Raw genomic sequence first — 11,515 nt, 5'->3', positions numbered from 1 at the left:
AGAAAAAAATACAGAAGAGAAAAATAAAAGGGAAGAGTTGGGAGTAAGAATGGATCCGAATTGACCAACAATATGATTAGGTAAGAATCGATCAAAAATTGGTCAAGAATATGTCTTGAACAGAGTAAAGAAAGAATATCAAAAGACATGAGAGAAGTCAATCGAAATAAAAAATAGAAAATGAAATCTTAATATAAATAGAATATATATATAATATGTGTATATCTATTTAGAGGTATATTATAACGTTCCAAGACTTTATCTATACAAAGTCTTTAATGCTCGCAAGAAGTTTAGCACATGAACCATTGTAAGAGTTAGAGAATTTAACATGAAATTGATGCCATGGATTCTTATAGGTTGGCTTGGATACAAAGGAAAAAATCAAACTTTTATTAAAGATAAATTGGTGACAACCGTATAAGCTAATCAGGTAAGTGGCCTTACTATAGTATAGGCTAAAAATTGTATGAGTTATGATGTTGTATGAACCATGTCGTACGATGCGGTATATGAGTTATGATGATGTGTGAGTTATGATGCTTGATGATATGCATAATATATATATATTTCAATGATTGACGTACTTGATATGTTTGATGCACTTTGTGGCAATATGATGAGTATGATGATTGCGTGATGTTTACCTTAATATGATGATGTATTCCGTATTGAGCATGTTATATGATGATGAGTTCCATATTGCATCATGTCGTTAGATCGACATAGGACACAACCCTTAGAGCGTGAAAATGATATTAATATAAATATCCACGAGTATGTGTTACCTAGAGTAACAAAGAGATGAGACTAGAGGGTTGTGTCAGAAGAGACATTATGATGGATTTAGAGGGACCTCATGCATATTGTATGTTCATAAGCATAGGGCTACTTCCCCTAGAGATGATGAGTGCGGACGCACACCGTATGATGAGCGCATATGCGCACAGGTGCGAAAGCACACAGATGAGGGTGTTCATGAGGTGCATGACACTATGGGGTTCTGCTGACCTCCGGACGTCGCTACAGATTAGCTTGACCAAAGGGTCCAGGGGGTGTGCGAGCGCCTTGGGGATTCACACTCGCACGTGTGAGTCGTGTGTAGGGAAGTACTACACATCCAATTTGTCCTAGACTGGAGGCCACCCCTAAGATGATTAGAGATAGATCCTTAAATCATGATTGCATGTGTTTGCATTTGCATGGCCCCCTATAGTGGGGCCACTTACTGAGTATTCTTTGAAATACTCAAGCCGTGTGCCACATCATTTTTTTAAGGTAAAGGCAAGGCGCACTTGTACGGAGGACGGCGGCATCGCGAGCAGAGACTGTGGCACGTGCATAGGGTAGACTCATATTTTAATTTCTAGTCTTAAGTTAGAATAGGTTGTTTTGCATTTCATTGTTTTAAATTATTTTGTATTTGTTTTTGTTTTCTTTAAATTTCAGTATTTCATATGTAAACACGTAAGACCATGGCTGTGTTTTCCAGAGAAGAAGTTGTTTTAAACGTTTTTTTTTAAGTTTACGTTATCAGTTATATTCATGTAAGAGTTATATTTCCGCATTATAGATGAGCATGAGACATTAGTAGCGACTCTGAGTGTGTGGAAATTTAGGGTCGTTACAGTTGGTATCAGAGCTCTAGGTTTTAGATTCTGTAGACTAGCCTACAATGTAGGCTTGGCACGTTCCGTGGTCCCAACGTCGATGCCCCGTCACCGTCAGGTACGCCTTGCACAAGATAAGAAAAGAGAAACGTTTTCAAACTCGCATGCATTTTATGTTAATGTTACTGAAATTGTTGTGATATTTCACGTATTTATTTAAGAGCATGATGTGATGTGTTGCATGCTGAGTGCTTTTGTTTGCAATATGATGTGAACTTTGTAGATGTGATGCATAGTATAATTTCATAGGTAATGAGCCTTAGACTTAAGAGATGCTATCTTGGTTTCTAGAACCATGCTGCTTAGACCATGCGAAAGAGTAAGACGAGGAAGGGGACGACCTCCTATTAGAGATAGAGAACGAGGTGAGGCTGAAGAGAGCCCACCTCGAGAGGGATCAGAGACAGGGTTTGAATTAGAACCCTTGTTGCATGTATGGTCGGCAAGCAACCCTAAGAGGGTAGACATAGTAACTAAGGATAGAGTGAAGAATGACCAAGCAATAGTAGCCGACCAAACTCTAAAGCGTAGTCTTAATAGTAGTAAAGATGATCGACTTCGACGTAATACTAGGCATGGATTGACTAGCTGCAAACCGTGTTAGTATAGACTGTCGCAAAAAAAAAATAATGAAATTCTCGCCACCGGTGTGACCTAGCTTTAAATTTAAATGCACAAGTACTGGGACTACCCCAAATGTAGTCTCGATGATGAAAGCAAAGAGATTAGTCCAACAAGGCGGTTAAACTATATTAGTAGGTGTTGTAGACGTAAGAGGAAAAGAAAAGACCCTTGAAAACTTGCCAATAGTAAAGGAGTTCAGATGTATTTCTGGACGACCTACCTGGAATACCCCTTCCCGAGCGGTCGACTTCGTCATCGAACTCGAGCTGGGAACTGGGCCTATTTCTAAAGCACCCTATCGCATGGCGCTAGCAGAGTTGAAGGAACTCAAGGCGCAATTACAAGACTTACGGGATAAATGGTTCATTCGACCTAGCCTAATCCCCTAGGCTGTGCTAGTGTTTGTTCAGAAGAAAGACGGATTGATGCGTTTGTGCATCGATTACAGAGAGTTAAATAAGAGAACCATAAAGAACAAATACCCTCTGCCTAGAATAGAGGACTTATTCGATCAACTCAGAGAGGCAACAATATTTTCTAAGATAGATCTGCGATCAGGTTACCATTAAATAAAGAGTAAAGAAAAAGACGTACCTGAGACAGCATTTAGGACAAGGTATGATCGCTACAAGTTCGTGGTAGTGTCATTTGGCCTCACCAATGCTCCAGCTGTGTTAATGGAGTTAATGAACCGAGTGTTCAAGAACTGTCTAGACACTTTTGTGATCATGCTCATTGATGACATCCTAGCGTACTCAAAAACAAACTTGGTACACCAGGAACACCTCTGAAAAGTTCTAGCCACCCTAAGAGAGAACAAGTTGTATGCTAAGTTCTCAAAGTGTGAATTTTGGTTACGATAAGTCTCTTTCCTAGGATACGTGGCGACAAAGGACGGAGTATCCGTAGATCCTACTAAGGTCATAGCGGTCACGAAGTTAGAACGCCCAACTTTGGTAACATCAGTATAGAGTTTTTTGGGACTAGCGAGATACTATTGAAGGTTTGTGTAGGACTTCGCTAGAATAGCCTCGCCTTTGACACAACTAATGAGAAAAGAGGTACCATTTATATGAAATGATGCTGGTGAGGCAAGCTTCCAAAACCTAAAAGAGAGATTGGTAACCGTCACGGTACTCACGGTACCCGAGATCTCAGAAGAGTACGTAATCTATAGTGACGCCTTTAAAGAATGGACTAGGATGTGTGTTAATGCAACACGGTAAAGTTGTTGCATACGCGTCCCGTCAACTAAAAGAATACGAAGATAATTACCATACCCACAACCTGGAGTTGGCCGCTATAGTGTTCACGCTGAAAATTTGGTGACACTACTTGTATGGAGAGAAAATTCAAAGTTTAACCGACCATAAGATTTTAAATATTTCTTCACCCAGAAAGAGTTAAATATGAGATAGAGAAGGTTGTTAGAATTGGTGAAGGACTACAATGTAGATATCCAGTACCACCCTGGAAAAGCAAATGTGGTCGCAGACGCTTTGAGTAGAAAGGCGGCCCACTCTTCGGCCCTCATTACGAGGGAAGTAAGGGTACAAAGAAAATTCGAGGGAGCCAACATAGGTGTAGCGACCGAGAGAGTCATAGCATAACTGGCCCGACTTACAGTGCAACCTACACTTGGGCAAAGAGTGGTTACCTCCCATCGAGAGGAGCCAAACCTACAGAAAGTCTTATGCCAGCTAGCTGAGAGTCTAGTAAATGGATTCTCGAAGACCTGAGATGAAGGGCTATTGTATCAGGGACGCCTATATGTCTCGACAATAGAGGAGCTAAGGAAAGAAATATTAACGAAGCTCACAACTTGCCATTTGCCATGCACCCAGAAGGTACTAAGATGTACCAAGATTTAAAAAAACACTTATGGTGGAAGAGCATGAAGAGGGACGTGGTCGAGTTTGTGAGCAAGTACTTAGTTTGTCAACAAGTGAAAGCTCCTAGACAAAAGGCGGTGGGGTTGTTGCAGCCCTTAAGCATACTAGAGTGGAAGTGGGAAAACTAGCAATGGACTTCAGAGTAGGATTACCCAAAACGCTTATAGGTTATACAATGATCGGGTAGTTGTTGATAGGTTGACCAAGTCAGCACACTTCCTACCTGGCAAAGCTACATATACAGTTGACAATTGGGCAAACTGTATGTGAAAGAAAGAGTAAGACTACATGGAGTCCCAGTATCTATAGTGTCGGATCGGGACCCACGCTTTACGTCAGCGTTCTAGCTCAGACTTAAGGCGCTGAGTACCCGCCTCGACTTTAGTACCGCCTTTCACCCCTAAACAGATGGAAAAACGGAGCGTTTAAACCAAATTCTAGAGGACATGCTACGCGCTTGCATACTAGATTTTAAGGGAAGTTAGGATGCCAAACTCCACCGGATGGAATTCTCGTATAATAACAGCTTCCAAGCAACTATTGGAATGGCACCGTTTGAGGCCCAATACGAAAAACGGTGTAGGTCCCCACTATACTGGGATGAAGTAGGCGAGAGAGAGTTAGTAGGACCCGAGCTGGTTCGACTCACCAATGAGGTTGTCCAAAAAATTCGAGCAAGGATGCGTATTGCTCAAAGTAGACAGAAAAGCTACGCCGATGTAATGCGTAGAAGCCTGGAGTTTGAGATAGGGGACCCAGTATTCCTCAAGGTGGCACCTATGAAAGGTGTCTTGAGGTTCGAACGTAAGGGCAAGTTAAGTCCTAAATTCATTGAACCATTCGAGATCCTAGAGCGAGTTGGTCCAGTAGCGTATAAGTTAGCCCTACCTCTAGCCCACTCAGGAGTACACGATGCATTTCATGTGTCGATGCTGAGGAAGTACGTTACGGACCCTATCCACGTATTAGACTACAACCACTCCAACTCAATGAAGATTTGAGCTACAAGAAAAAACTAGTAAAAATCTTAGCTAGAGAAGTAAAAACCTTACGCAACAGGAATATTGCGTTCGTTAAGGTACTGTGGTAGAATCACCACAGCGAGGAAGCCACGTGGGAGCGTGAGGACGAAATAATAGAAAAATATCCTGAGCTAGTATAAGAGTTTGAGACTTTCGAGGACGAAAGTTCTTTTTAGGGGTAGATAATGTAACGACCCAAAAAAAAATTAAAAAATTAAATAATTAAAATAATAATTTTCCCTAAACTACTCCCCACTAACCCCCTCCCTCTCCCAACTATCTCTCCTCAACCAACTCATCCGTAGAAAAAAACCCCCTCCCCTCAACAACTCATCCGTAAAAAAAAAACCCAAATCAGAATACTGGATGCATCGGAGGTTCCTACAATGAAAAAAAAAATACCAACAACGAGATTTGCAAGGAGAGCTGGAGATTTAATTATTGGAGAGAGATCTTGCTTTGTTATTACGGTAAGTCTTATTTCAGATCTCTTTTTCATTTATCCCAATCATCAGATTTCCTTCTCCTTTATCTAATTAATCCGAATAAAATCTCTTGTTCCCTGCCCGTTTATTTAGATTTTTGGTTATGATGTTAGGTCATAGAAAAATAACTAGAACAGATTTTCTTTTCCTTTGTCTAATTATCCAGAATTAGATCCCTGGTTCTCTTGCCGAGATATTTAGATTTTTGGTTATGATGTTAGGTCATAGAAAATAACTAGAACAGATGAGGCAAATAAATATTTGTCAACCGAACAGATAGAAAAATAAATACAAAATAGAGAGTAAAAGAGAAGAATCGGAACAAAAAAATTAACAGGTAAATAAGAAAGGAAAGAGGAAAGAATAAAGGAAAGATTTGAAATGAAAATTTATCTGTGAATTTTAGATTTTAACAAAATTAAAGGAACAAAAAAAATAAAATACATATAAGATAAAGAAAAGATTTGGAAAGAAAATTAATTAGAATACAAAAAAAAATATGAGATGACGGTAGAGAGGCAAAGTACTGTTAACAAAATCAAAAGAAAAGATAAATATATATATATATAGAAGGCCAAATACCGTAAACAAAATCAAAAGGAAAGAGAGAAAAGTAGAAATGCAGGGAAAAAAAATAAATAAATAAAGAGTCAAGAGAAAATACAGAGAGCTGGAAAGAAGTAAAAATAGAAAATACAGAGAAGGAATACAGACAAAAAAAAAATAGAGAGAAGTAAAAGAAGAAAAATACAAAGAAGGCCAGAATAGAAAATCAAAAGAAAAAAATACAGAAGAGAAAAATAAAAGGGAAGAGTTGGGAGTAAGAATGGATCCGAATTGACCAACAATATGATTAGGTAAGAATCGATCAAAAATTGGTCAAGAATATGTCTTGAACAGAGTAAAGAAAGAATATCAAAAGACATGAGAGAAGTCAATCGAAATAAAAAATATAAAATGAAATCTTAATATAAATAGAATATATATAATATGTGTATTTCTATTTAGAGGTATATTATAACGTTCCAAGACTTTATCTATACAAAGTCTTTAATGCTCGCATGAAGTTTAGCACATGAACCATTGTAAGAGTTAGAGAATTTAACATGAAATTGATGCCATGGATTCTTATAGGTTGGCTTGGATACAAAGGAAAAAATCAAACTTTCATTAAAGATAAATTGGTGACAACCGTATAAGCTAATCAGGTAAGTGGCCTTACTATAGTATAGGCTAAAAATTATGAGTTATGATGTTGTATGAACTATGTCGTACGATGCGGTATATGAGTTATGATGATATATGAGTTATGATGATGTGTGAGTTATGATGCTTGATGATATGCATAATATATATATATTTCAATGATTGACGTCCTTGATATGTTTGATGCACTTTGTGGCAATATGATGAGTATGATGATTGCGTGACGTTTACCTTAATATGATGATGTATTCCGTATTGAGCATGTTATATGATGATGAGTGCCATATTGTATCATGTCGTTAGATCGACATAGGACACAACCCTTAGAGCGTGAAAATGATATTAATATAAATATCCACGAGTATGTGTTACCTAGAGTAACAAAGAGATGAGACTAGAGGGTTGTGTCAGAAGAGACATTATGACGGATTTAGAGGGACCTCATGCATATTGTATGTTCATAAGTATAGGGCTACTTCCCCTAGAGATGATGAGTGCGGACGCGCACCGTATGATGAGCGCATATGCGCACAGGTGCGAAAGCACACAGATGAGGGTGTTCATGAGGTGCATGACACTATGGGGTTCTGCTGACCTCCGGACGTCGCTACAGATTAGCTTGACCAGAGGGTCCAGGGGGTGTGCGAGCGCCCTGGGGATTCACACTCGCACGTGTGAGTCGTGTGTAGGGAAGTACTACACATCCAATTTGTCCGAGACTGGAGGCCACCCCTAAGATGATTAGAGATAGGTCCCTAAATCATGATTGCATGTGTTTGCATTTGCATGGCCCCCTATAGTGGGGCCACTTACTGAGTATTCTTTGAAATACTCAAGCCGTGTGCCACATCATTTTTTTAAGGTAAAGGCAAGGCGCACTTGTACGGAGGACGGCGGCATCGCGAGCAGAGACTGTGGCACGTGCATAGGGTAGACTCATATTTTAATTTCTAGTCTTAAGTTAGAATAGGTTGTTTTGCATTTCATTGTTTTAAATTATTTTGTATTTGTTTTTGTTTTCTCTAAATTTCAGTATTTCATATTTAAACACGTAAGACCATGGCTGTGTTTTCCAGAGAAGAAATTGTTTTAAACGTTTTTTTTTAAGTTTACGTTATCAGTTATATTCATGTAAGAGTTATATTTCCGCATTATAGATGAGCATGAGACGTTAGTAGCGACTCTGAGTGTGTGGAAATTTAGGGTCGTTACACAAGGAGTAATCTGCTTTGGACTGAGTGTAGCCTGCATTTTGTATAGTTGTAGAAAATATGGAGAACCAATTGCGAGAAGCCTGTTTTAATCCATAAAGAGATTTATGGAGCCGACATACTGTATTCTCCCCCTGTCGGCGAAGACCTGGTGGTAAAGACATATAAACTTCCTCGTCTAGATTACCATGGAGAAAGGCATTTTGAACATCCAACTGATGGGTGAACCATTTTCGAGCAGCAGCAACAGTGAGTAAGCAACAAAGTGTAGTAAGTTTCACTGTAGGGGAAAATGTTTTTGTGTAATCAATACCTTCAACCTGAGTGTATCCCTTTGCTACAAGTCGAGCTTTATAACGTTCAACAGAACCATCAGAGTTGTATTTAATTTGTACACCCAACGACAACCAATAGCTTTATGACCAGGTGGTAGAGGAACGAGAGACCATGTATGATTACGTTCCAAAGCTGCAATTTCATCATTCATAGCCTGCTGCCATAACGGGTCGCCAACTGTCTCGTCATAGGTTTTAGGTTCTGTTTGGGATGTAATAAGAGCTAGAAAAGCATGTTGAGTAGGAGAAAAACGAGAGAATGAAAGGTAATGATGAAGGGGATACCTGGTGCCAGTGTCGGGACTTGAGCTAGAGGTTAAATGATTGGCTCCAGAAGACATCTCACAATCCTTATGCCAAGCTGGAGGTTGTTTAGTACGAGTAGAACGTCGGAGTGGAGCTGATGTATCAGGTGGGATAGGATTGGAATTAGTGGGCGAATCTGGAGATGGTGGAGGAGACGACGAAGTAGTAGGTGAAGGGATAGGAGGTGAAGGAGGAATAGGAGGTGAAGGAATAGAAGGTGGAGGATGTATGTTTTCGTAGGATGGATCATGAAGTGGTACAACAGGAGTCGAAGGAGCTAATGTCGAAGTTTCTGAAGCTGATGAAAAAGGAAAATCATCTTCACAAAATTTAACATCACGGCTGATAAAGAATTTGTGAGAGTGCATGTCATACAACTTGTAACCTTTATGACCACAAGGATATCCTACGAAAACACAAGGAATTGCCCGAGGTTCAAATTTTTGCTTAGGATGTACTATAGTTGCATAACATTTACAACCAAAAACTTTAAGATGATGAAATGTAGGTGGTCGTTTGTAGAGTGCTTCAAAGGGTGTCTTGTTAGATAACAATGGTGATGACGTTCTATTTATAAGATAAACAGCCGTTAGAATACACTCTCCCCAAAAATTAAGTGGAACCTGTGACTGAAAAAGAAGAGACCTAGCTACATTTAGGATATGGAGATGCTTACGTTCTACGACTCCATTTTGTTGTGGAGTATAGACACAAGTGCGCTGAAATTCAATACCACAAGAAGTAATGAATGGTTGCAAAGATAGGAACTCAGTCCCATTGTCTGATCGAACTATCTTGATAGTAGTATGAAATTGAGTTTGAACAAATTTAACAAAGTTCATTAACAAATGATGTACTTCTGACTTATGTTGCATTAGAAAAACCCAAGTACATCGAGTAAAATCATCAACAATAGTGAGAAAAAAACGCAAACCAGAATGGGTAGGAATTTTATGTGGTCCCCAAACATCACAATGTATCAGATCAAAGGCAGAATGGGTTGTTATTGAACTTCTTGGGAAAGACAACCTAGTTTGTTTTGCTAACGGGCAGATACTACAATTATGAGAATAACTCGCATTATTAAGATGCAATTGATCAGCTAGAAATTTAAAACGAGAAAAAGAAGGATGACCTAGGCGTAAATGCCACAAATCAGATGACTGAGATACTTGATGAGCTAAAGATTTGATTGGAGATGAAGAAATATGATAGAGACCTCCAAATTGTTTACTCGAGCCAATCATCTTCCCCGTAGCCAAGTCCTGCATAACACAAGAATCAGGATAGAAGGTGACATAACAATTCAAGTTATTGGTAAGTTTGCTGATCGACATTAGGTTTAAATTGATGAAGGCACACATAAAACGTTGTTTAATTTAAGGTTAGGGCTAAGGGAAATATTGCTAGTATGTGACACACGTGCTGTCTCTCCATTAGGCAAATTTATTGTAGACATGATGGCAGCCTTTGGTTCAGTCATAATAGAAGATTTTGATACTATATGATCTGTAGCTCCACTATCGAGAATCCATGAATTAGAACTCGCAGAGTTAATAGATAATGTAGATATGGGAAACAAACCTGCAACATTGATGTGATTGTCAGAATTACCAGAAGGGTGATGATTGATTGTAGATAAGGCTTGTGCTATCTGTCGTAATTGCTCAGAAGAAAAATTTGGAATGGAATTAGGTGACTGTTCTTCTGTATTCAACTGTGAAACATCGGCCATATTTGCAGATGATCGATATCCACGATTATTGTGTTGATTGACTTGTCTTGTCTTTCCAGAATTATTTTTCTGCCGACACCGATCTTCTGTATGGCCCCTTCTATCACAAAACTTACAGTGAAACTTAAGAATTCGACACTCATTGATTGTATGATCACTTTTATTGCAGTGTTCATACGATTTGTCCTTGGCGAAGTTTGAATATATTGTTTTCTTCTGCACTGCTGATGCAATCGAGAAATTCTCAGTAGGTTCAGAAGTTACCTGACGCTGCATCTCTTCTTGTACAAGTAATGAATAGGCTTGCCTCACATTAGGTAATGGAGACATCATCAATATGTTAGATCTCACCGTTTTATAAGACTCATTGAGCCCCATGAGCAATTGCATCAACTTGTCTTCTTCACGTTGATCAATATGTATTTGACGTTGATTACAGGTAAATGGTGTGCGGTACGCTTCCAGCTCATCCCAGAGTCCTTTGAGCTTGGTGAAATATGTTAACAGTGCCATGGTTTCTTGTGACATCGTTGCTATCGAGTTTTGTATTTTAAAAATTGCTGGAGCATTTTTTTGTGAGAATTGATCGTTAAGATCAACCCACACTTGATGAGCTGTCTTGGCGTGAATAATGCCTTTTGCGATATCTGCTTCAACGGAATGAGTTAACCAAGATATTATCATACTGTTGCACTGATTCCAGAGTTCGAATTCGGTTGAATTTGCATCTTGGGACGGTTCCTCAATTGTGCCATCAATGAAGCCAATTTTCTTCTTGGCAATAAGAGCATGCATAACTGATTTACTCCAGGATTGGTAATTTGCTCCATTTAATTTGATTGGAACAAGTGAATATCCTGGCTGATCATAGTGATGAATATAGTAAGGATGTGTTAAATCAACATCCAAAATTTTGAAGCTGGATTTGGCTGATTCCGCCATGAAGAAATTTTTGATATTTAAGAACACCAAGATTGGTGCTCTGATACCATGTTAAGAATAAGAAATAGAAATAAAATTGGGATCTAA

The 11,515-nt window shown here is 38.9% G+C and overlaps 1 protein-coding gene across 1 annotated transcript; it reads right to left on the bottom strand.

Moving 5' to 3' along the window:
* Positions 1 to 3,288: 3,288 nt before the first annotated feature.
* On the bottom strand, positions 3,289 to 11,428 carry LOC147794759 (uncharacterized). The gene is made up of 3 exons (XM_087122782.1): positions 10,748 to 11,428; positions 10,245 to 10,609; positions 3,289 to 3,421 (listed from the first exon to the last, which is right to left on the bottom strand). Exons 1-3 carry the CDS (start codon positions 11,426 to 11,428, stop codon positions 3,289 to 3,291), a joined length of 1,179 nt encoding a protein of 392 aa, XP_086978908.1.
* Positions 11,429 to 11,515: the final 87 nt, after the last annotated feature.

This window comes from Cucurbita pepo, chromosome 1 (genome assembly GCF_057944985.1).
Source record: "Cucurbita pepo subsp. pepo isolate OVF chromosome 1, ASM5794498v1, whole genome shotgun sequence".
In the NCBI taxonomy this organism is placed as follows: Eukaryota; Viridiplantae; Streptophyta; class Magnoliopsida; order Cucurbitales; family Cucurbitaceae; genus Cucurbita; species Cucurbita pepo.
The sequence above is the reverse complement of the archived record's forward strand: the minus strand, read 5'-3'. Positions and strand labels throughout refer to the sequence as shown.

What these genes read in the sequence shown, in the direction of transcription:
- LOC147794759 (XM_087122782.1), bottom strand. Translation starts at nt 11,428, where the DNA reads ATGGCGGAATCAGCCAAATCCAGCTTCAAAATTTTGGATGTTGATTTA. An exon ending in AAGAGATGCAGCGTCAGGTA is followed by an intron (nt 10,610 to 10,747) that starts ACTTCTGAACCT and finishes CGAATTCTTAAG; the next exon opens with TTTCACTGTAAGTTTTGTGA. An exon ending in ACAGATCATATAGTATCAAA is followed by an intron (nt 3,422 to 10,244) that starts ATCTTCTATTAT and finishes GAGTACCGTGAC; the next exon opens with GGTTACCAATCTCTCTTTTA.